This window comes from Leopardus geoffroyi, chromosome D2 (genome assembly GCF_018350155.1).
Source record: "Leopardus geoffroyi isolate Oge1 chromosome D2, O.geoffroyi_Oge1_pat1.0, whole genome shotgun sequence".
NCBI classification, from domain to species: Eukaryota; Metazoa; Chordata; class Mammalia; order Carnivora; family Felidae; genus Leopardus; species Leopardus geoffroyi.
Window position 1 is genome coordinate 78,969,534 of NC_059334.1, and position 25,766 is coordinate 78,995,299.

General features: G+C 46.8%; 1 protein-coding gene across 10 annotated transcripts in view; it reads left to right on the forward strand.

The window, feature by feature from the left end:
* The first annotated feature begins 3,246 nt into the window (after window positions 1-3,246).
* The window catches only part of DMBT1 (deleted in malignant brain tumors 1), a 90,241-nt gene continuing 67,721 nt past the window's right edge, over window positions 3,247-25,766 (forward strand). For 4 of the 10 annotated variants that reach the window (XM_045439746.1, XM_045439750.1, XM_045439751.1 and 1 more), the window contains exons 1-7: window positions 3,248-3,365; window positions 10,969-11,025; window positions 12,958-12,987; window positions 18,477-18,506; window positions 20,639-20,950; window positions 22,210-22,257; window positions 23,995-24,033. In XM_045439746.1, coding sequence (XP_045295702.1) covers window positions 3,305-3,365; window positions 10,969-11,025; window positions 12,958-12,987; window positions 18,477-18,506; window positions 20,639-20,950; window positions 22,210-22,257; window positions 23,995-24,033 — 577 coding nt within the window. In that variant the 5' untranslated portion in view covers window positions 3,248-3,304. Of the gene's footprint in view, window positions 3,366-10,968; window positions 11,026-12,957; window positions 12,988-18,476; window positions 18,507-20,638; window positions 20,951-22,209; window positions 22,258-23,994; window positions 24,034-25,766 lie in introns of all 10 variants that reach the window. The other 6 variants (XM_045439753.1, XM_045439754.1, XM_045439752.1 and 3 more) reach the window with 4 other exon arrangements.

Genomic DNA, 25,766 nt, shown 5'->3' on the forward strand with positions numbered 1-25,766 from the left:
AAGACGCCCACCCCTTCCCACCCAGTCTCCCCAGCCTTCTGCTTGCACCCTTAGCTCAGCGACCCTGGCCCGTCCCAGTCACAGGGCCCCTGGGCTCAGAGATCAGACACCCTGCAGAGGCGATGGGAACCTGTGTTGCCTCCAGCCCCCCAGAGGGGCAGGCAGGGCACCTGCCTGTGGGTGGAGCCAATCTTTGAAAGAAAGCGGGGCTTAGGCCACATAAGCTGAGGGCAGTTGCCTGCCCTGGGGAATCTGCCTGGAACCCCAGCTCAGCATCGGGGCACTGCCTCTGGCAATGCCCGGAGCCTCGCTGGGCCTCTAGTTCTCCGTCCCGTAAAAGGAAGGGTAGAGCTCCCTCAAGGGATTCCCAGCTCTGCCCCAGGCTGCCTGAAGGAGGAAAGGGTGGGGGTGGGGGTGGTAAGCTGGAGGACGGTGAGCACAGGAAGGAGGAGGAGCTGTCTGAACTGGCACGGACCCCTCCTCCTCCGTTTTATATTTGGGGGCTTCCCACGAATTTCAACTTAGGAAAGGTTTCTAGTGCTGAAAAAAGTAAAAGCCATGTGCACGCCTCCAGGGTTCCAGTGAGGGCCATCCCTCTGGGACGGAGGTGGGGAGCTTGGTTCCACCTCCGGAGTCTGCAGGCAGGTGGCCATCAGTATGGCTTGCCTGGGGAAGGCCCTTCCCACGTGGGGCCTGCGTGCTGAGCCTCGGAGCTTTGATGAGCTGCTCTGTCCTGTTTTTCTTTTTTCAATTATTTATTTATTTAGAGAGCGAGCGAGGAAGGGACAGAGAGACGGGGAGAGAGGATCCCAGGCAGGCTCCGCACTGATGTCACAGAGCCCGATGCATGAACTGGGCTCTACCCATAACTGTGAGATGATGAGCCAAAATCAAGAGTTGGCTTAACCCACCGAGCCAGCCAGGCACCCCTGTTCTGTTGTTCTTAATGGCAGCTCCATAGCTCCAGTCTTCCATCCAGATGTGCTGTTCACGCAGATGCTTCTAAGCCAGTGGGCAGGGGAAAGGGAGAGGGAGCAGATGCTGCTGGAGGGCTGGGTTCCCCCAGAGCCCTCCTCTACACACAGGAAGGCCTCTCTGAACAGGGTCTTATAACCAACAAAGGGCCTTGGGACAAGGTGGGTTTCTGGTGATGAAGGACTTACCTGGTGGTGCCCTCAACCCCACTGTGTCCAACCTGCACGTTAGGGACGTCCACCTTCTTCCTGCTCCACTGACATTAGCCATTTTCCCACCTGGGACACATCCCCAAGTGGCTTTGAAATGACAGGTAGGTCCCCTCCACTTCCCTCTCCCTGGAGTCTTCTGAAAAAGAAAAAAAAAAAAAAAAAAAAAAAGCACACACGCCCTTGTTTTTTTTTGGGCTCTTTACTACTGATCAAAGAGGAAGAAGAACAGAGTCACCAAAATAACGAAAATGGGGATACTGTGCCATTGGGAAAATCACACTAAGCTCTCAAGAAGGATGCTCCCGGTCTGGGCAGAGCTATCGATGAAGCTTGCTTCCCAGGCTCCTGGCAGGATACCCTCCTGCTTCCCTTCTCACACAGTCCAGAAAGTCATGCCTTGTTCTTCGCTGGGTCTTCCCACTGGTGGTCACTGGATGACCCTTGTTTATACTTCGGCACTACGTTTAGGTGTCCCCTTTTCTGAGAAACTGCCTCTGCCATCTGGTTTAGATACATTCTCTGTACGTTCCCATCACAACTTGTATTAATACTTACTGCCCCCTGTTGTCATTGTCAGCACGTGCATCTGTCTCTACGACCAAGCAGTGTGCTTTGTTCGGTGAGGGAAAGATACATTTACCCTCTTTCTCCCTCACAGATATTTCTTACTCCGACCACCACTTTTCTCTGCTGTGCTCAAGGCAGACATCACTAAGCTGTAAGAGCTCCCCTGTTTTGATGATCCCAGACCTGGCTTCATGACCATCCTCGGCCCAGCCCACCAGGATCCAAACTAGCATAACCCCTGGCAGAGGAATCTGATGTGCCGTCTGGTCTTAGGCATCCCTAGGAGATGTGTATCCTTGCCCTCTAGTCCCCTGAGACCTACCAATTCTTGGACTGACAGCAGGAGAATGAAAATCAATGAGGCTATCCTGCAGAAACGTGCCTACTTTCATCAAGAGGAGAAGTAGAACTTGGGAAGAGCTGTAGGATTAAAAACAAAATCCCCGGGGTGAACGTATCTTCTATCTGAATGAAGCGAAGTGTAGACGCCCAGCCTTGAATCCTGACTGGCGTGAGTTCATGGTATCCTTCTAGAATGACACACCAGGAGACCACAGGTTATCGGCTCATGGCAAGGAAACCAAGGTGTCATCTGACAGCCTCGGTGTCTCAGCTGAGAGGCAGGGCACTGCTCCTCCAGGTCAGCATGACAGGCAAGTCCTGCAAATGCTTCTACCAAGGGCTACCAACCACCAAGGGCACTTTGATCAAAATACAAGACAGGCAACCTTGGGGAGAGTGGGGGGTTTACCAAAGTCTGGTGATAAAGACTGGGGGTCCCAAAGGGAAAAGTGATACCTACATGACAAACCCAAGGAGAGGGACCGTTTGTAAGGTAGGAGGAGGTCAGGGGCAGGCTTTGTGGGTTTGCCAAGCTCCCAGAGTTACACAACGTGAATGTCAAGGGCCAAGAAATCAGAGCCTGTGAGATGGTCGGAGGGGGTTTGGTCTGAGGTTTGGTTTCTCAGCTCCCGAGCTATGGGATTAGTGTGAGAGCCAGAAGATGGTGGAAGCTAGGTCGAGCCCACAGAATCTATGAACTCACCCCTCGTACCTTCTACTTTCCAATCATGTTGTTCTCCAAAGCAAGGGGCCAACAAGGGCATGCACTGCCAGAACAAATCATCCCAAAGAGATGATTTCCCCTTGGCACCACGTTCTATGTTTGCCCAGCAGCCCACATCCTGCTATGCCCCACTCTTGGGGCTGACTTCCCCAAAGTTTATTCAAATTCTCCAAGATTAAACTTAAGCCTGTATTCAGAGAGCACCTGAGAGTCTTACAGGTTCACCTAAAAGGAAGTTGGGAATTGTATCACTGTCAGTGTGTCTGCAGTTGGAGAATGGCCAGATCGTTCACAGAGCAATCAATCTAACACACCTAAGTTGTTCCCACAGATTAGCCATCAACTGTTAGCAAAAGTCCCCACTTCCTTTACACTGATTTATGGCAGCAGTAGAAATATACCACTCTAGTGGGCACGCCTCCTTTCAGCTGGGAACCTATAAATGTCAAGGTATTTTTCTTCCAGTTGAGAAGAACCCAGCAAAATGGGGATCTCCACGGTCATCTTCCAAATATGTCTTTTACTGGGTCCAGTTCTATCTACAGGTATTGTATCTGATTATTATATTCATTAATTTCGCTCCTGCAAATCCAAATCATAGCAAATTGTATCTACTGATTCCCTGGTGTTAGAATTTCCATCTTGAGGGGAGTTTTGTATCAAGGAGGAGGCAAGTCTTTGCTGATAATTGTCATTGCGAGTACTTAGAAGGAATGGCTCTTTTCTCCCCCCTTTTGTTTCTGGCTGAGAAATACAATAGTTGTACTTAGAAAAAGTCAATCATTATGTCAGTGTTTTCAGCGAGCAGCTCAACTAAGGAAATGATTGATTGGCCTTAGAAAAATCCCTGGCTTTACGGAAAAGTGTGTGTGTATTATTAAGAGGCCCTAAAATTTTGATCGTTGGTTGAGGACATGGTTTGTGTACTATAAAAACGGGCAGTAAGACTGCCCCTGAAAATGCTCATTACGTGACCAAGCAGGTATATCTGGCTTGGTAATATTTACAGGCCAAATTGCTGAGCACAGACAAGATCATTAAGACTCGAAATTTGTGTCTGTCACTCACCGCTTTAGAAGCTCAACAACTCATGGATATCTTTGTGTTCTTAGAGTGTCCGGTGGTCAAACGGACACAAAAGAGCCACAGGCAAATCAGTGTGACTGTGGAATCTCGCTGTCCATGTATGAGATAGTACGTGAAGAGGCCGGTTAGCCAGTCTGCCTGTTAGCTATCTCTCCATCTCTCTCCCTTTTCCCATTGTCTCTGTCTCTCCCTCAGTTCCTCCCTTCCGTTTTCCCTTGCTTCCCTTTCCTCCTTCCTTCTCTCCCTCCCTCCCTTCGTTTCTTCCTTCCTTTTTCTCTTCTATCTCCCTCCCCCTTTCTTTGGTGTCACCTTTTTGCTCCATTCGTGAATTTCAGAAGACGGGGCCAAAGAACCCTAATTCCCGGAGAACTTCTAGAACTCTCACGCCTATCCCCAGGCTTTGTAGGGGAAGCTCCCAAGCTAGAGGTTCATTTGGGAAATGGCCTTCGTGAAAGCAGCACCCCCGTGATGAGGCCCTCGCCGCGCTGGTGATGGGGGGCGGGCCAGTTCTACGTCAACGGGGTACTGACTACATGGTGACCGAGGGCGCCCACCTTCTTTTCTTGTCAGGAGGACGTCAGTGGATACTGGCTCCGGGCAGTAGGTACTGGCTCTGGGCAGTCTGGGGGCTGGAAACTTCGTCTCCATCAAAATACTTGCAAATGGGGTGGGGGGGGGGGAGGTATTATTAGCTCTGGCTTTTATCTAGAGGACATTAATCCCTGGACTTGGACTGGCCGAGCAGGGACACGAGATCCACGTCAGCCCCTGAGGGACAGGGTGCGAGTTCCCCCATTGTTACCTGCAGAGGGGCTTACGGCCGCAGGGATCTCGGATTGCGGCAACTCGTGGTTTTACTAGCGGGTGTTATAGGCATGCGCATGCGCGCACGCACGCGCGCGCGCCGGTGCTTGCTGTTTAGACGTGGGGGATGACCCTCTGCAACGTGCTCCTTCTGTACCAGGTGCTCGGGTGGAGAGTGTGCCTGTGTTTTCCGATCTAAACCTGCCAACAGCCCCACAGTTAAGCATCACCACTGCCGCACTGCAGACGAGGAAACTGAGGTTCAGAAAGGTTACGCGGTTTGGGCCGGGTCAGCAGCGGGTGCGCGGCTGGGCCGGGGTTTGAACCCTGGAGGCGGTCCGCTGGCATTCAGGGAGCCGTCTTGGCCCGACGACTCTTGCTGCTTCTCGAAAAGAGCCCAGGAGACAAACCTCGGCATTTGGCTCGGGGCTGGAGCCCCCGTGGGGGAGCTGGGTGCCCGCCGGCCATGGCAGCGGGCACCGTCCTCAGCTTTGGTCCTCGCACAAACTCCTGAGAAAAATTCAGGCCCCCAGGTTTGTGCGGGGCTGGAGGGGCCGTGGAACCCCTGCCTCTCCTAGCCACGTCTTTGGCGCTGCCGTTTGCCAGCTCTGGGGCCTCTGCAAGACTCCCTTTACTCGTTTGTGATATGCGACCGTGTTCCAACCTCCTAGGGTCACATCGACGGGAAGTCACCGCCCAGTGTCCCGCCCATAGAGGGCGCCTTGGAACTGCTCACTTTTAAGCCTCTAGACACTGTCCTAACGTTTTATCCAAACCTAACTACCTAAGGGCCAGTGGTGTCTTGGATTGGATCCTGGGAGAGAAAAAGCAAAAGCAAGTGACATCCAAATAAACCCTGGAGTTTAGTGAGTGGGAACGTACCAGCACTGATTTGGTAGTCAGGACAAATGCGCCCCGGTAGTTTTGGGTAGCATCAGAGGAGTTGGGTCAGGGTGTGAGGGATCTCCATATTAGCCCTGCAACTTTTTCAAGAACCCTACAGTTATTGCAAGAAAATTTTTTTTTAATTTTTTTAAATGTTTTTATTTATTTTTGAGACAGAGAGAGACAGAGCATGAGCGGGGGAGGGGCAGAGAGAGAGGGAGACACAGAATCTGAAGCAGGCTCCAGGCTCTGAGCTGTCAGCACAGAGCCCGACGCGGGGCTGGAACTCACAGACCGTGAGATCATGACCTGAGCTGAAGTCGGATGCTTAACTGACTGAGCCACCCAGGCGCCCCTGCAAGAAAATTTTTAATGTAACTTCCTTTGGTCCCATTTCTTGAAGGCCAACGTTTTGCAAAACGAGGAAGTAATAACTGCTTACAAATGAATTCCAGCAGATTGCTGAGCCTTGTGTGTACCCTTCCCACAGCTTCACAGGGGTTTTAGCAATGACTGATGCCTGAAATAAGGAGAAAACGAATGAAGGGGTTTTCAGACATTGTGAGAAGGTGTTTTTTTTTTTTTTTAATTTTTTTTTTTCAACGTTTATTTATTTTTGGGACAGAGAGAGACAGAGCACGAACGGGGGAGGGGCAGAGAGAGAGGGAGACACAGAATCGGAAACAGGCTCCAGGCTCCGAGCCATCAGCCCAGAGCCCGACGCGGGGCTCGAACTCACGGACCGCGAGATCGTGACCTGGCTGAAGTCGGACGCTTAACCGACTGCGCCACCCAGGCGCCCCTGTGAGAAGGTGTTTAATGTGGGTGACATCTGGACAGGGGGTGGGGCGGGGGGGGGTTGTGGGACACGGGGAGGCACTCCTGAATCACCATCCTGAGCAGTTCTCCTTTCTTCAGAGCACGATTGTTGCACAAACTCACCAGTGAAAGTTATGTGACTCAGTCTGGTTGAGGTGCCGAATGTTCTGGAATAAGGAGAAAGTCTGTGGCCACACTCCGGTAATGCTGTTTCTCTGCCATGTTGACAACACTCATGCTGTTCCCTTTATCTGGTTATAGTCTTCTTCCCCCTCTCCCTTGCCTTCACCTGGCTAAATCTAGCTGCTATTCTTATTTTATTTAAAAAAATGTTTTTATTTTTTTAATGTTTATTTTTGAAAGAGAGAGACACACAGTGTGAGTAGGGGAGGGGCAGAGAGAGAGGGAGACACAGAATCGGAAGCAGGCTCCAGGCTCCCTGTCAGCACAGAGCCCGACACGGGGTTCAAACTCATGAACCGCGAGATCATGACCTGAGCCGAAGTTGGACACTCAACCGATTGAGCCACCCAGGTGCCCTGTGTTGAAAGTTTTTAATTCAAAATTCAGTTTACTCAGTAGATACAGGACTGTTCACATTTTCTCTTTCTTGTGTCAGTTTTGGTAAATTACTTTTTCAAGTAATTTGTCCATTTCATCTCAATTTTATTTTATTTATTTATTTTTTAATGTTTATTCATTTTTGAGAGAGAGAGAGAGAGACAGAGCATGAGCAGGGAAGGGGAGAAAGAGAGGGAGACACAGAACTCAAAGCAAGCTCCAGGCTCTGAGCTGTCAGCACAGAGCCCAATGCGGGGCTCGAACTTGCAAACCCGAGATTGTGACCTGGGCTGAAGTCAGATGCTTAACCGACTGACCACCCAGGCACCCCTAGCTGCTATTTTTAAATACCGCAGACATACCTGTCCTGTCCAGGAATCTTTCCCTGACATATACTCTTAACACACACACACACACACACACACACACTCACAAACAGGCACATATACAGATACACACACAGAGTGTATCATCCCTATGGTTATCACTCTTATTTTTCCATGGCATCTTGCACCAAATTATCTGTGGATTTTTCTAGGGATCCTGCTATGCTGGGAGGCACTGGAGGGCAGCGTCTTGCTCATTTAGGACCTGGCTCCACATCTTGCATTTCCAAGAGCCTGACAGAGTGCCTGGCTCATGCTGAACATAGTGGTGCAGCCTGAATGCTCCAGTGCGGGGCCAGCTGGGCCAGAGCCGTTGTGCCTGTGAGCCGTCCCCAAAGGCACGACCTCGTGCCAGGTCCTGAGCAGGATTTCTGGTTTCCTTGTATATATAGTTTCTGGGACGCTAAATTAAAAATGGATGAAAAGACCTAAATGCGAGACGGGAAGCCATCAAAATCATAGAGGAGAACACAGGCAGCAACCTTTTTGATATCGGCCTTGGCATTTTCTCACGAGACGCGCCCCCGGGCCAGAAGTGTGATAAGGAAACAACAGTATACGTTTGTTAAGATTTATGGGGTTTATTTCTTTTTATGTCTTATACATTCTTTCCTATGCAAAGGGTAAAAAGCAGGATGGCCACAGAAATGTGGATGCCATCAGCCCGACTGATGTTTGAAGGTGTGAGAATGTGTGAACCAGTGAAAGTGTCAGCTGAAATTTAAATCTCACAAATAAGCAGAAAATATAATTTCTGGCAGACTAGATATATATATATATATGTATATATATATATATATATATATATATATATATATATATATGGTGTTCTTTGAACAGTATTGTTTTTTTTTTTTAATTTTTTTTTTCAACGTTTATTTATTTTTGGGACAGAGAGAGACAGAGCATGAACGGGGGAGGGGCAGAGAGAGAGGGAGACACAGAATCGGAAACAGGCTCCAGGCTCCGAGCCATCAGCCCAGAGCCTGACGCGGGGCTCGAACTCACGGACCGCGAGATCGTGACCTGGCTGAAGTCGGACGCTTAACCAACTGTGCCACCCAGGCGCCCCTGAACAGTATTGTTTAAGAATAAAATACTTTGCGGGGCGCCTGCGTGGTTCAGTCCGTTGAGCGTCTGACTCTTGATTTCAGCTCAGGTTGTGATCTCGCGGTTCGTGAGTTGAAGCCCCACATCAGGCTCTGTGCTGAGAGCGCCGAGCCTTCTTGGGATTCTCTGTCTCCCTCTCTCTCAGGCCTTTTTACACCCTCCCCCCTCAAAAATACACAAATAAACATTCAAAGGAAAGAATAAAATACTTTGCAATTTCTGTAAGTTGAAATTGATGGTATAAGGCAAGGAAGGGGAGCTATTAGCTATGTGACTTTGGTAAATGACTTAACATCTCTGAACCTCGGTTTCCTAATCTATAAAATGAGGACGTGTATTTTGGAAATGGGAACTCAGAGAAAAGTCATTTTTTTCTTGTCCAACCCCAGGGTTTCTCCACCTCAGCAGTACTTACATTTCAGATCAGGTTGAAGTGTTGTTGTGGGGCTCTGGCCTGTGTATTTTAAGACGTTTAATAGCGTTTAAGATGTTTAACAGTGTATCTGGTCTCTAACGAGTTTCTTATTTTTGTGTGTTTAAATATCTAGTTCTTTCATTCTGAAAATTGTGTTGCTTTCTGGTGCGAAGTCAGTATTTTATTTTAGAATAAGGGTTTTTCCCCCTATATATTTAATTCGTATAGCTATATTTTGAATATAGCTAATATAGCTAATATTTTGAATATTTCAAAGCTAATTTTTTGAACGCCAGCTACATGACAGACACTATTTTAAACATGGTGTATTTTTTTTTCTGGTTTTGTCTTCACAATAACCTAATGAGGTAGTTCGTGTAATTATCCTCATACAGATAAGGAGACGGAGAGTGAGGTTAATGATTGCTCACATTTAGAGGGCAAAGGAGCAGCAGCACTAGAATTTAAACCTATGTTCCTGTGTCCCCCAAGCTCCTGGGTGTACAGGTCCCACTCCCAGCACCCCCACTTTGCCCTATCAGGATCTTTCCTTTTCTTTTTATATATTTTTTATTTTTTTATTAAAAAATTTTTTTTTCAACGTTTTATTTTTTATTTTTGGGACAGAGAGAGACAGAGCATGAACGGGGGAGGGTCAGAGAGAGAGGGAGACACAGAATCGGAAACAGGCTCCAGGCTCTGAGCCATCAGCCCAGAGCCCGACGCGGGGCTCGAACTCACGGACCGCGAGATCGTGACCTGGCTGAAGTCGGACGCTTAACCGACTGCGCCACCCAGGCGCCCCATGATGTACTTAATTTTTAATTGAATTTAATCCAAGGACAACTGGTATAATCAAGGTTGAGGCTCATACCTGCCTCTAGCTGATTGTACAACTAAGCTGGTTAGGACTGAAGTTGCCAGGATGCTAGGAAACAGTGTACCAGCCCTAGTGATCGGTAGGTTTACAGGGAGGATGGAGGGCATCAGTTCACCTGGCGAGGGGGTTAAATGAAGGTCAGTGAAGGGGCGCCTGGGTGGGTCAGTCGGTTGAGCGGCCAACTTCAGCTCAGGTCATGATCTCGCGGTTTGTGAGTTCATGCCCCGTGTCGGGCTCTGTGCTGACGGCTTGGAGCCTGGAGCCTGCTTCGGATTCTGTGTCTCCTTCTCTTTCTGCCCATCCCCTGCTTGTGCTTGGTCTCTCTCTGTCTTGCAAAAATAAATAAATGTAAAAAATAAAAAAAATTTTAAAAAAAAGGTCAGTGAAGAGAATGTGTTTACTGCCACCTACAGGATGCCTTTCCACCAGAGTATTCAGATATTGCAAATAAAAATACAATGCACCTAGTTAAATTTGAACTTCAGATTTATAAAAAAATATTTTTGGTTTGTGTGTGTGTGTGTGTGTGTGTGTGCGTGTAAGTGTGCCCCATGCAAATTTATTTGGGACATACTTACACTAAAGAAGTACCCATTATTTATCTGAAATTCAAATAAAACTTTTTTTAAGATAATTTTTTAGTATAGTATGTCCCATACAGTATTTGGGATATACTTACATTACGAAATATGCTTGTTTATTTGAAATCCCAACTTAACTGAGACTCCTGTAATTTTTGTCTGGCAATCCTACTTCTGCTCCATATTTTCTTGACATTTGTTGCCTTTTTTCAAGTCTAGATGAAATATCTGCTCCTCTCTGGAATTTTCCTGCCCTCCTTCTAAGCCCATAAATCGTTCACTTTGAGATTCCCACCCTGTGCTCTGTTTTCCTCTCAAGGGTAAGACTGGATTACTGGCTACCGAGACTGGATGCTGAGTCGTCTCTAAGCTCCAGAGAATGGAGTCTTGTCCTCTGTGATGGAGTCCTTCCTTCTCCCCGACTTTCAGTGCAGTGCCTCATGGGCAGTGAGAGATCAGTCCATGTTTGCTGAGTCAATTATTTAATGAGTGAGGCCCAGCTAACCCTCCAAAGTAAAGTGTGATGCCACCCCCTCCTCTGCGTGAATTAGCAGGGAGGTGAGATTTAACGCTGGTTTTCAGAAGAGTTCTCATTTGGCCCCCTTTCTTTGTATTTTTCAGTAAGATCAGTGGCAGAATCAACCATGGAAGCCACTTCTGAAGAGACACAGACACCAGGTGGTAACTGAACTCTGGGATTGGGTGGTTGTGGGGCCCAACGCCACCCCCAAGGACTCAGGAGGGCCTGCTATGGAGATTCTTGCTGGGTTTTAGATGTAGGGCAAGGAAGGGCCTCTTCTGATGGGGTCTACCAGGGCCCGGGCCTCTTCCTCGTAAGGTTCCACACTGACCAGAAGATAGGTCCTGAGTCTTCGTGCTGGCCTCTGCCCAGTGACACCCCTTTCCTAAGATCTCTCCCCCCTCAGGGTGTTCCCTGGGGGTTGCAGCCACTCAGAGAGGCAGCAGAGGCAGGTGTGGACAGGAGGATCTAACTAAGACTCTGGATATAATCAGTTATGATTTCTCTTCTTTTCTAGAATTTTTATCAAGTGTTGGGAAAACAGTGAATACCTCTGCCTTGGTTGATGCTTTAAATAGTAACTTCTTCTGCTGTTTCTTTATCTTCTTCTAGCCCTGTGTGTGCACGGGTGTGCCTGCCTGTGCAAAAGTGCAGACCTTATGATTTGGGTCACATAGTTCAATGTTAAATATATAGATGCCAAGAGGCAAAACTGTGCCATGGGTAAGAGCAACTGGCCTGAGTACAAGTCCTGCCCCTTATTGCCTACCAGCCAGTTGGTCTTGGGTCACCTTCCAGAGCCTCCGTTTTTCCATGGGTTGTTTTGAGGACTAACCAGGATGATACATGGAAAGCTCTTGAATAGCATCTGAGCAACTGCGTGGTTTGGTCAGGGCTCAGCACAGGTTGTCCTGGATGACGTGTGCTGCTCAGGAAACAGATCCTACCTGTGGCACTGCCCCCACAACGCACATGACTGTGGCCATGGGGAAGACATGGGCCATCTGCTCAGGGGGGCCTCCAGGAGATAATGCATATTACATAGCTCAAGGCAGAATCATGATAGCAATGACCTCTCTTCCTCTCCAAACTGATTTGTCCATCGGGAAAGTGGAAACAATGGAGTGCTTTGACCACCTTATTTTACCACTAAGTCAACTTCAGTTTACTTCTCTCTAAGAGGAGGGAATCCTACCATTACGGGTTGCCATGAGGACCAAATGAGACAATGCGGGTGATGTACTTAAAGACAGTGAGTGTTGGAAATTGTAGAATTATTGTCATCATTGTAATTCTTATTGCAACGGTGGCTGACATCTGTTGTGTGCCGACAACACGCCAGCCAGTCTGATACACATTCGATCTACGTCTCTCGTTTAATTCTCCCGATTACATGAGAATTTAATCGAGGGTCAGTAAGTCTCAGTAAGTGACCACCTCTGTCATTTTATGAGAAAGGAAAGACATTTTCACCTCCCCACTGTCTTTGTCAACACAAAGCCACTTGACTCTTTTTTGGACCCAACAGTTGCCAATCTATGCTTTTAGTGATTTCAGCCAGTCAAGAACCGAGAAGCCAAAGCCCGCCGTCTCAGCTCCTCATGCCCATTCATACGAACCGGCCAGGCTACGTTCCCTCAAAGAAATAAGAAAAGGAATGGGTCCCACATTTGTACGAAATTAGGTACAAGCCTAATTTGCTTTTCTCCAGGGATGAAACGTTCATTTCTATTTTAATGAAATACAGAAATATCTGCAGCAGGAAGTATGCAGAAACAAGTGCCCACATTATTAAAGAGTGTTACAGTGAATTTATTCTTCAGATGTAAAAAGCCATTTTTTTTAAGTCACCATGTGTCTTGGGACTAGCTTAGCATTTTGTTCTCCACGCACCAGAGACTCAAGAAGTCTTTATCAATTTGAATGAAGTTTCAAAGACAGATTACAGATCTGTTGACGTTGATCCACATGCAGTGGCTATACTTCAGAGTCAACCAGAAGAAAACCAATGGTTCCTATGTGGATTTCTTGGTCAGGATCCCTGTAGATGAAACACACTCATGTCTGATTTTCCTTTTGTTCCTTTGTAGTTTCCCAATCAGATCTTCTCACAACACCTGGTGAGTACTTTCAAAACAATGTCTGAATTGGGTTTAGAATTTAATTATTATCCTATACAGTTATTTACATCTTAAGCACAAACACTGCCTTTAGTGAATGGTATGAGGTCTACACAAAAGCATGATTTGTGTCCTTTGTAGAAATACAAAGACAATAGAAGCTTCTTTCAGTTATAGAATAAATGGACCAAGTAGTTATACTGTTATGTTCTTCTTCAATTTTATTTTGCCTTTGCCTCAAACTTTTATGTACATCAAAATCAATGAGGATATTTTTTGAATGCCAGTTCTTGGGATCTACCTTCCTTCCCTTCAGAGACCCTGATTTGGAGGGTCCGGTTTGAGGCTCAGGAATCTGAACTCTTACGTAACTGAAAATGAAGACGGTCCGTAGACCACACTTTGAGCAACCATGCTGCATGGCCCAGTACTGAATTAAGTTTTTATGTTTGGAGTGTAATTCCAGAAGCATGACATTGCTAAGAATTTCCAAAGACAGTGGCAGAGATACGTATATATGTATTTTAAGTGCTATCTGTTTTTACTTATTTTTTTCTTAATGTCTGTATTTTGCTCAGTGTCAAGTACATTTAAGTTGGTAACATTTTGCCAAGTGGTTCATGGCTGCATCATAAGTCTGACTGATTGGTATCAAGGCTTTTCAACAAGTGCATTGCTAACATTGAACGTTTACACCCCTTTCCAAATGGCCTCAATATCTTTGCTACCTCATTTGGCGAGAACCAGTCCTGCCATGGACCCTTCTATGCAGGAGAGACTACAGTGTGGGCTCTCTGTGTGGTGTTTCAGGGGAATGTGTCTCCCGATCTCAGGGACTTATGGTCTAATGGCAAGATAGTCCCGATCTCAGGGACTTATGGTCTAATGGCAAGATAGTCCCGATCTCAGGGACTTATGGTCTAATGGCAAGATAGTCCCGATCTCAGGGACTTATGGTCTAATGGCAAGATAGTCCCGATCTCAGGGACTTATGGTCTAATGGGAAATGCTGGAGCAAGAGGTACATGGCGAGAGAGATGTGATCAGGCTATGAGAAAGAGACCAGCTCCAAGATAGTCACAGGTGAACTCAAGTCTGGAGCTAGTGCAGGAATTCACCAGACAGAGCAAGAAGGAAGAGTGGTTTTCTGTTCTTCACTGCATTTGCTGTCAGGAATGTGAAGGAACAGGTACAGACTCAGATGGACGATAGCCACCCTGTTTCTGCCATTAGATACTCCCCTCCTCCATGCTTAGCCATCTAGCCAGGGTACTGCCCTGATGGGAGGTTATCTCTAGGTTCCATTTTCCAAACTGCCCTTGACACATTTTCCAAACTCTAACAAGAAAAAAAAAAAAAAGACTACCAGTTAATAGAGTTTTTGAAGTGTTGCCTGCCATTGGTGGTAGAATATCATTTGTCTTTTGGAGCAAATGGGTTAAGAGCCACAGATGGACTTGATTCTTGTTTGCCTTCTAAATTCTTGTCTAAATATGGATGGAGTTGGTGGAAGGCAAAGCCAGAGATGCGTTCATGAGCAAATCCGTGGGAAGCTCATCCCTCGATCATATCTTGAACTGACATATTAAAAATGAGCAATGTAGCACGATCTCTGCTTTGTGTCATCCTATCCCCCCTGTACCAACCCCTTAAGTTGGCCATTTTCTTGGAGATAGTGAGACTTAATGAAGAGGGCTTATATACAGCTTCCATCCACAGCATCCTTAACTCCACTGAGATAGACGCAGACTATACGGCAGAGTAGATGGTACCTGAGAGGATGAACTAATCTGGGGGCTTGTGACAGATGTAAGATGAAAGCCTTCTTAAAGATGAAAACCACAATAATTGAAAGCACTCTTATCCTGGAGTGGTGCTACACAAAAACAATATGGAAATTTAGTCAAGGCTGCTGGGTGACTTCATATTGAAAACCTCATCTTGTTGAGTTTATGGAAAGTAGGTTGGCGTGGACCACTTTCCTTGCAAGAACCACAAGGACTGGGTTGGTAGCAGGCAGTGGCTGTGACAAAAGTCAGTGCAGGATGATAGCTGAAAGCCTTGACAATAGAGGTGGAGTCTGTATGTCCTTAGACTCATTTGTTCAATGTTTGTGACTCCGTGTCCTTGTCTATAAGTGGGGATACTGGGTTGGGGTAAAGATGAACTGAAATAGTACATATAAATAGTAAAACATGGTGTTGTTCTCAACTATGAAGATGTAACACTTCTTCAGTAAATGTGTTTAAGGTCCAGAGCACTTTCCAGAGTGCTATTGCAGTCACCACACAGTCCCCTTAGGCTTCCCTTCTAGAATAACTGGAGTGGCCTAGCCAGTAGATATGGGCTGGTTTGATGACACCAGTTTGTTTTTATGCTCAAGCTCTTCTTCAGGCCCTCCTCACCCCCACTAGAACAATAATGTATGCCATGTTCAAATGTACACAATAATTACTCCAGAAGATTTGGGGCAATGGTTGAGTCTAGATGGAAAGGGACCAGCTCCCTTGGAAAGTGACTAGGTCTTTGGGGGGAATATCTTTTGAGATCTCTTTGAAGCTTTTCCTGGTTGGTTCATTCTGATGGCTCAACTGCCTTGGACATGGTACCCAGCAGTAGAGACCAGACTATTTCTGTTCCTGGAAAACAAAGAAGTGGGAGCTGTTCTTTCCAAGTGATTTACCATCATTCCCAAAATGGCAGCTGACATCATCTACAGCTCTGTGGTTGATTGCTGGAAGAAAGCAAGTGGGTCTCAGTACATTTGTGAAAAAGTGTCTGTTCAGACTGTGCACAAATAGCCCAACCAGAGACAACCTTAGTGTTCTGTTTGGTGCTATGGCTGGATATTGTCAGGACTCTGGATCTCAGAGCTTCTGAGTTGGATGTTTATTGACTGCCATGTGACTAAGCAAGATACCTGGAACAAGAAGATAGGAATTGTGTGGTGTCATCTGTACTGTGTTTAAATGTCAGAGTTTTCAACAGAGGACTCTCTCAGGCATGTCTGTCATCATGTCCTTGAGTGTGGGAGTGGGGATGGCATGTCAGAAATGAGGTGGGGATGTTCTGGTGCAGACATTTCCTAGGTGTGTGGCCTCTGTTGAAAGAATGCTCTAGCTTCTTGTTTCCATTTTGGATTGCTTCTCCATCCTCAGGGGCGTGCAGCTACATGGCCTCACTGGCCCTGTTACTGGGTCATCAACAATATGAAGCAGGGCAGCTGGAGAAGTCCAGTGTGGAACCCACATTCAAAGTGTTGAGACAAATGGGGTGGTTCTCTGGCATCCAGTCCCCTCCCTGGCCTGTTGGTTTTGCTAGAGAGAGACAGATCTCTGAACCCCTGAGTTCTGCTCCCAGCAGGACTCACATTTACAAAGAATCTGGAGAAGTTTGTCAAATGCCTTAACTTTCCCTGTACCAGGAAGTTAAGAAAAAAGAGATCGTGAAAGAAAATTTATTAAAATTTATAATAAGAATTTAAACATAACAGATCTCCTGTATGAAGTAGATTTTGGCACATTAGCATTAGAAAAAGTAAAAGTGTTACCATCACATGTCCTTTTAGCAAAATGAGATGGTCCAAGTTCTTGCTGAGAAATACCGCTGATGAAATCCTTTCCCCTGAAGTGAATGAGTGCACTATATTTTGTTTTTGTACTTAGAATTATATTACTGACTCTTTGATTCTTGAATTTGAGGAAGTTCCTCTAGGTTATCATAATTTGAAGGCTCAGAGTCTGAGATTTCAATTGTACAAGCAATTTCACCATTACTGTTAGCATCTACAGGACTGCTATCTCTTTAGGTTCCTCTTCTGACTCATCTAGTTATTGTGAAACATCTTCCTTTGTCAATTTTCTTCTCTTTATCATTGATAACAAGTAATGAAAGGTTCTGAATTCTTAATTTAATTCAATGAAAGCCAAAAGCATCCTACAAAGACAGTGTCTCCAGTCTTTAAAAAAAAATACCCTCTTGAAAGCTACGGTGATATTTGGGTCACTGAGAAATGGTGACCCATTCCATTTTTCTCCTAGATAAAGCCTACCATTCCATTTTTTTCTTCTAGATAATGCCACCATTCTCTCTTTGTCTTTATTATAGAACTCTTTTTTTATGATAGTTAATAATTAATGAGTAATGATGAACCAATTTCTCAAATGATGAAATAGCAAAATGTCTCAAGATATAGGAAAAAGGGGATCACTGAGAGCCCATAATGTATCTTGGACTTCTAAAAGGATCCAGCGAACCCATATAGTGACTATAAGAATGAGTTTTATTCTGTTTTCTTTTCTTTTATTAAAGTTTTTTTAATAAGTTTATTTTTGAGAGAGAGAGAGAAAGACAGAGCATGAGTGGGGAGGGGCAAAGAGAGAGGGAGACACAGAACCGAAGCAGAATCCAAGCTGTCAGCACAGAGCCTGACATGGGGCTCAAACTCACAAACTGTGAGATCATGACCTGAGCCAAAGTCAGATGCTTAACCGACTGAGCCGCCAGGCGCCCCTATCCTATTTTCTTCTAATGAATAAATATTCTTTTTGTCCTTTGGAAGACCTCTAAAAACATAGAGAGGTCATGACCTATCAATCCTCACAAATAGAATGCGATTTGCTCAAAAAAAGAAACTCAACAACTAAAATTAAGTCTGATGGCCCCTGAAGGTGTTCTTAGGGTTAATCTGAAGTCGAAGGGCATGGAGAGCTTTAGAGTGGCCTCACTGATGATAAAGATCCAGGGTTCTCTAGATGTCGGTTTTCTTCAAGATAGACTAGAAATTTCACAGGGTATGGATCAGAAGGAAGAGGTCATCTGCTGCCAGAATAAATACTTTTTTTTTTTTTAATTTTTTTTTCAACGTTTATTTATTTTTGGGACAGAGAGAGACAGAACATGAACGGGGGAGGGTCAGAGAGAGAGGGAGACACAGAATCGGAAACAGGCTCCAGGCTCTGAGCCATCAGCCCAGAGCCTGACGTGGGGCTCGAACTCACGGACCGCGAGATCGTGACCTGGCTGAAGTCGGACGCTTAACTGACTGCGCCACCCAGGCGCCCCAGAATAAATACTTTTTTAGGGGGCCTCTGAGTGGCTATTCTGAGTGCTGACTCCACTCAAATTTCAGACTGGAAGGAGGATTCAACTGACATCCAGAATCCTGGAAACCCGTCTCCGCTGCCTTTTCTTGTCTAGCCCTTCTTTCTGCGAACAGATTACGCTATAAACTGTAGCGTAAGTGGGCAGCGTAAAGAGGCATGTACTTCATCACATCTAAAATTATCAAACACTCCATATCCAGCCCACTTGTAATCTACTCTTGCAAAACCCCAAACACTGCAAGAACACGGTCGGCACAGACCCAAGAGTGAGCCACAGCGCCCCCTGGCATGGTTGTAAGGTAACGCTCAAGCCAATTTCTGTGACTGTACATCATTTATAAACAGCAGAACCTCCGTTTCAAGGTGAATTTTGTTTCTGTCTAGGTCTGTGGAACCCCTTGACTACAGACTATGGTAAGACATTTTTTCTTTACTTGTCTTCCTGGGGTTTTGCTCACTGGCTGAGCCAGCCAGTTCTGCTGCTGTTGCTGCTGCTGTTGGCTAGTTGAGGCTGAGTGCAGTCTTGGCCACAGGGCTAGCACCTGTCCTTAAGAATGCAGGGATGGAGAGGGAAGGATCAGTGGATGCTGAGACCCTAGGCGTGTCCCAGATCCGCACTCAGCCAGTCTCACCTGTCATTCTCCTTCCTTCTCTCTGCTTCTCGCTCATTCGTTGCGTGAGATTAGCTTCAGCTTGGTGTCAGGAGAGATAGGTGAAAAAAAGCCAGTGCCTCTTCTTAGTGATAGTTATCTTGATGATAACTTACATCTCCGAAGCAATTTCTATGTACCTTGCACAAAATCAGTTTCATACACCAAATGAGTTAATGTATAAAAAAATCATTTAAAATATTGCTTGGCACGTAGTACGTGCTCAGCTAATGCACACAGTAAGTGCTATTATCATGAAATCTTTCCGACACTTTGAGGTAAGTAGTATTATTACCCCCAAGTTGCAGATGAGGAAACTGGGGCACAGATTGGTCACTTGTCAATAGTTATATGTCTAAGGCCACAGGGTGGGGAAGTGTCTGGGCAGAAATTTGAACCCAGAACAGGTGCCTTTGCCTCTGTTCACTATTCTTACTAAATCTATCCATCTTTCCTCAACCTCTGAGCATCTGTGCACACTTTCCACTGAATTTGATATGTCAGAGTCCTTGATGTGACCACTTAGGACAGTGGATCCTACCATGGGATTCTTGGCTCTGTTGAGACCAATCTCTGTCTTTTCAGAAGCTGCCCTGAGGGTCCAAAAGTGGCCTTGGAGGGGCTGGAGGGGAGTTTTTTGGTGATTGACCACCAGTAAAGGGCATCTGAGGGCAGGGAGACTGAGAGATCTTCTGCAGGGACATTCACAGCAGTGAAGGGGCAGCAGGAAAGACTGAGGAGGCCTGGAATGCACCTCTAGAATACTCTAGAAACAGCCCGATTGGCATTTCCTCTCTCTTTCTCTGATTCCTTCCTTTATAAAGACCACAGCAACCACCTGCCCCCTTATCTTCCATCCCATCCCACCCTCTCTGGTCCCCCCCCCCCCCATAAATTTCTCATAACCACAAACCAACCATTGAAAAGCACACCTTAGACCCAGCTCCTGCTGTCACAGTGTTGGGCTGGATTCCTCAGACCCTGCTGCCTGTTTTCCTCCCATAGCACAGGTGGTTCAGCGGGATCATGTCAGGCAGGAGCAAGGTGCCCATGATGGTGGCACCCCGGCTCTGTCAGGAGGCTTGAAAGGTGACCTGAGGCCCACTCTTGGATGAATGCCATCCAAGACTTGACCCTGATCAAGTGGAGAATACAGTGAGGTGCTTTGAGCAGGAAAATGAGTTGAACATATTCACAATTTATGAAAATAAAACCTGGGACATTCCAGGGGGAAACAGATCAATCCCATCAGCAGAGGAGGGAGCATAGAGTAAGCTCTCCATAAATGCATATGGAATCCATCAATGGGATGGACTCAAGGGAGAGGGGCAGAGGGCAGGAAAGCCCACTGACAGGGCCCTGGAGTAGGCCAGGTTCAGGAGAAGGAAGATCTAGCAAAATGGCAGTGAGAATAAAAGGAAAGACAACCCTGTTGATATGTTGGATACAAGAGGTACAGAAGAGGGGGAATCCAATATAGCAACCAGATTTCCAACACCGCTCATGTGGAGCATGGTGACTCCATGATTGAAGTAGACAAAAGAGACTGTGTTGGGTACCAGACAGCAGGGCCCAGCTATCCAGAAGGTCACTGGGAATATTGGTCTAGAGCTTGGCTGGGCTTGTAGGGGTTGATCAGCACTGGAGAGGTGGCTTTGGGGGTCCCTCCTCCTGGAAAGCTCTCAGAGCACATGAGCTCATTCACGGGGGAGATAGCATGAGAAGAGGGCTAAGACAGCGTGTGGCAGAGCAGCAATATGTAAGGTGCTCGGAGAGGAGAAACAGGGGTGAAGGAGATGGGGAAGTGGTCAGAAGGAGGAGGGGAACAGGGGGTACTGGTGAGTGAAAGCCAAGGGGGCAGAGAGAGGACGAGAGCTTTCCACTCTTTCAATGCAGGTTTGCCTCTGAGGCTGGTGAGCGGAGGTGACCGGTGTCAGGGCCGCGTGGAGGTCCTGTACCAAGGCTACTGGGGCACCGTGTGTGACGATGACTGGGACACCCAGGATGCAGATGTTGTCTGTCGGCAGCTCGGCTGTGGCCTTGCGGTGTTGGCCCCGGGCGGGGCCTACTTTGGTCAGGGCTCGGGGAACATTCTCTTGGGCTCCGTATACTGCTCAGGATGGGAGCCCTACCTGTCGAGCTGCTCCCACAGCGGGTGGTACAACCATGAATGTGGCCACAGGGAAGACGCTGGAGTTGTGTGCTCAGGTAGAGCTGACCTCGCCTCGTGTGGTCGCCTGTGTCCCTTGGATGGCAGAGGCTCCTGCTGACCTCTACATCACGGTGCATGCCCACAGCACTTTGCAGTTTACCTGCTTTACTCTAAGCCATGTCTTATTTGATGTTAGAGGGCAGGTTCCTTTTCACTCAGAAAGGGTGAGATCCCAGGCTCAGAGAAGGCAAGTGACTTGCCTGGAGTCCTAAAGCTGGGAAGCAGTGCAGGTGGGTTTCAATCACAGGCTCCTCCAGAGTCTGTCAATGCAACACCCAGTGGTATCGTTCTGATGATCCCTGGCCTGGGATGACCAAATGCCTTCCTACGTGGCCCTATCTCCTCCTTTTAAAGTCAGGAGAGAAGGACTAGGGACTTCTGGTCCTTAAAACTTAAATCTATACCAAAATCAAACACTGAAGTAACCAGTATATTCTCTTTACTGGGGATTAAATGACAAGCAAAAGATATTTACACTCACAGTGGAAGAGAGAACTTCTCCTTGGCTCAACCTAGCACATGCCAATGCCGAGTTTCTCCTTGTTCACACAATGCTGGTGGGTGTTCAAGCACCAAGTGGTCTTTTAATCCACAAAGAAACCTTGAGGATAACACTCAATGTGTCCCCCAGAGGGGGATTCCTAGATAAATTATCCATCTTTAGAGTGACCTCTGGCATTTGCTATGTGGACTGGTGTGTGCACATGCCCCCGTGCATGGGACGTGACCCAGATAATCCATCACTTGAGAATGGCTTCCCCCAGAAAGTGTGGGCCTCCAAGCAGTCACTTTGGAGTGGTTTATTTCAGCATTTGGGGATGCATCTTTGAAAAAACTGCCTTTATTCTTAGTTGGGGCCACCTCCTCAGGAATATCTCAGTGATGGTAGATACCTGTCATTTAAGGGTGTGGGTAAGCTATAGAAATAGGCAGTTTGTATTGGAAATGTGACCTTGTAAATCAGGTGGGGCTGTTAGTCAACTGGGTGATTTTTTGGATGGAGACAGTGGAGGCGGTGGCGGGGGTTGGTGGTAGGAACAAAGAACATCTCTGGTGGCATTCCAGCGTTGAATAAAGGCTGATGAAATGACAGAGAGAGGAATTCTGTTTTGTAAGGAAGAAATGGAGCCTGTCAGCAGTGGGTCGGGTTTCCGGATCACTGCATACAGCCCTTATTTCAGAGCTAAGGAAACAGAAGTCCACCCCTTCTCAAATGAGAGCCAATACTGATTACCTCTAACTTTCTCCACTCTAGCTTCTTTGTCTCCCACAGAGGCATCCCTGGCAACAGCTGCGGTAGAAGGTAACATTTGTTATATGGGATCACTATGGGCTCATTACCTCACTGTACTCACAGGGCCATCTCTGATCCAGAAGAGGTGCAAAAGGTGTAAGAGATAGGGGTGCTCAGCAACAAAGAGGGAACCTCTGAACAAGGCCTCAGGCCTCAATGGGACCATGTCCCTGAGATTGGGGAGGGATTGACCTGCACAGGCACTTCCAAGGAGTTCCAAGGTGGAGCTTGGCGTCTTGCCTCCAGGAAGGCCCTGTTGCTCATGCTCAGGGCCTACCCCTGTGGTCCTCACCACTGCACATTGGTGCCTGGCCAGGCTGGGGTGCTGGGTCTCTGGCTGCAGGGCCTGGAGAGGCAAGTGCAAACCTGTTGGGGTAGCATCCTTGCATGCTCGTGCATTTTCCTGAGCCCATATCAGACCAACTTGGTTCCTTCTCAGTATAAAGTAACCATGGTCTTTCAGCTTATGGGCGTCAGAGGTCCCATGCACCCCCCTGGGGGCACCTCCAATGAAACAGCTGGGAGGTAGTCAATACAGCTCGAGTTTCTGGCAACCTGGGCTTTGGGAAGGAAAGTCACTGCCATATCACATGGGAAATGTTGACCCTAGGACAAAAGAAGGAGAGCCTTCACATGAAGGCCCCTGACTAGGAGTCAGCATGGATCAGCTGGGAATCTTAATGGTACACGTGTCCGGCATTTCTGTTCCTCAGGCATTATGCTTTCCTGTCCCTAAAGGCCATGGGGTGAAGTCTGACTTTACCTCTTTCTCTTACCTATGATTAAGGACACAGATGTCACCAGAGCTGAGGAGGACACTGGCTTTGTTAAATTTAGCCATGTCTTCCCAAGATTCTTACTTGTAGCAGGTGTAAGAGGAGAGCCTGCTCCTCTCTAGAGTGGTTTCCTCTGACTATGTATTAGGAGTAACAGCTGGGCCTGACAAGTTCTTTGGTACAACTGGTCCACCCAGGGGTGCAGGTGAGGAACTCAGGGGCTTAAATATCTGACTACGACACAAGACTGCATATAGGACTTACATAGACCTACTCTTGTCAGGACCTCCAGTGTGGGGTAGATGTGGGAGTCAACTTTCTCTAGATCCAAAAAGACATCAGGTAGAAGTCCAATAGGGAATTCAGAAACAAAATGAATGCTTTAGTGAGAGTGGGTTAAGAGGAGCAATCAGGTCATCTCTTCTTCAGGTCCCAGCACCAGGTAGGATCTTGCTGGGGCCTTGGACGAACACCACAGCTCCTTGAAACAATGTGAAAATCATAGGTTTAAAGCCATAATCTTACTTAATGGGTAAACATCAGAAGCATTTTCACTAGAGTAGAAAACAAGGCAAGATGGCCTTTGGGACCCCTGTCATTTAACACTGTGTAAGAGATACTAGCCAATGCAATTAGACAAGAGAAATCAGTTAGAAGCATAAGGATTAGAAAAGTTATTTTTACATCTGTCCCCTGGAGCCCTGCATAGGTCACGTGTGGGATGGTCAGAATCAAGGTCAGTAGGTTAATGAAGAGAGATTTCTTCCAAAATAGTCTTTTAGAATGAAAGAGCTTGAGGCTAGACAGGTTTGTTCCCTTTTCTAAAGTCACATAGCAAGATGAAATCCAGGTCAGAAATAATGTTTCCTTAGCAGGTTCTATTTTACTTCCAGTTATTGATTCTCCTCAGAAGGGACCTAATTTTACATTTTATGTTTTTCCCCCCTCTTTCTATAATCTATCTATGCAGATAGCACTACAGAGGATACTGGGACTACTGGTGCAATAGGTAATGATTAATTTTATTTGGCTCCTCTTTGGTGGGTAATGATGCCAAATATATACATGGGTGTCACTCTTATTCAGGAAAAATTCTAGGAACTGGGGTGAGAAAGAGTGTTTTATGCATATAACACAAAGGAAGGTCCCTTGTGACCCAGGGCCCAGCTTGAGTTGGAGCTTCCTTCATTGTCCATCCCTAGTGGGTGGGGAGGAATCAGTTGAAATATGGGATCTCTAGGAGCCTGGGTGCCTTGGGTCAGAGACCAGTGGAATCAGTCTCTAGACTACAGAGTTACCTGTTTCATCCCACAAATATGCACTGGTCCCAGCCATTCTAGCCCCAAAGACTTGATTATGGAGCCAGAAGGAGCATGTGAAAAATGTTTTCTTTTTTTTTTTTTTTTTTAATTTTTTTTTCAACGTTTATTTATTTTTGGGACAGAGAGAGACAGAGCATGAACGGGGGAGGGTCAGAGAGAGAGAGAGGGAGACACAGAATCGGAAACAGGCTCTAGGCTCTGAGCCATCATGAGCCATCAGCCCAGAGCCTGACGCGGGGCTCAAACTCATGGACCGTGAGATCGTGACCTGGCTGAAGTCGGACGCTTAACCGACTGTGCCACCCAGGCGCCCCTGAAAAATGTTTTCTAAGCCAACCTCAGAGCCCAAGATATGTATGAGAACTCACAAGACATCCTGGTGTCATTAGACAAGAATTCTCTTCAGCATGGGACAGTCATGGGTCGAGCTGTGTCCCTGTTTTGCTCAGACAAAAAACTTGTGGATAGTCTTTAAGCCCTCTCAAGGCTACAAACTAAGGTGCATTTACTTCCCCTTGAAGTTCTAGTGGCTTAGATTGGGGAGAGAAGTCACTGTCCTTTTAACCTTGAAGAATTCTAACTCATGATACTTTAAGAGTCCAGCCTAGTTAAAACTCTCAGTGACCTTCACCTACTGTGAAGCACTATGAATATGATAGAGTCCTAAGACTTTGTCATTTGTGGCAACACGTAAGAGAAACGTTATACCTTCATTTAGGGACTGAATTTGGTTTGGTCCTGAGGCTGGTGAGTAGAGGTGACCGGTGTCAGGGCCACGTGGAGGTCCTGTACTGAGGCTCTTGGGGCACTGTGTGTGATGATGACTGGGACACCAATGATGCCAATATGGTCTGTAGGCAGCTGGGCTGTGGCTGGGCCATGTCAGCCCCAGGAAATTCCCAGTTTGGTCAAGGCTCAAGGCCAATTGTCTTGGACAATGTGCACTGCTCAAGGCATGAGTCCTACCCGTGGAGCTGCCCCCACAATGGCTGAACTCACACAACTGTGGCCATGGGGAGGATGCCAGTGTCATCTGTTCAGGTGGGAAACAAATATTCCTGGCTCTCTCTTGAAGTGGTCTTTGATGGGAACAAACACACTGCATACTACAAGGCCCACACCCAACCCTCTCTGAGATATCCTGTGCCTCCTAAGGCTTCCTGGAGACAGCAGGCAACTGATGTACAATAAGAAAGAAAGGGTAGAGTATGTTCTCCTCCCCTATTAGGCCAACAGAGAAGGACCAATATGACTTTGCAGCAACAATGGCATTGTGGGTGAAAGGAACCGTCCACTATTCAGTGGACAGAAAAATTGAGCCATTATTCCTTCTCAGTGGAATTATTACTCAGTACACCACCAATTTCCCAGGACGATCTTTCTCAAGGCACACATCTTGTGTGTGGTTGGAAAACGAACC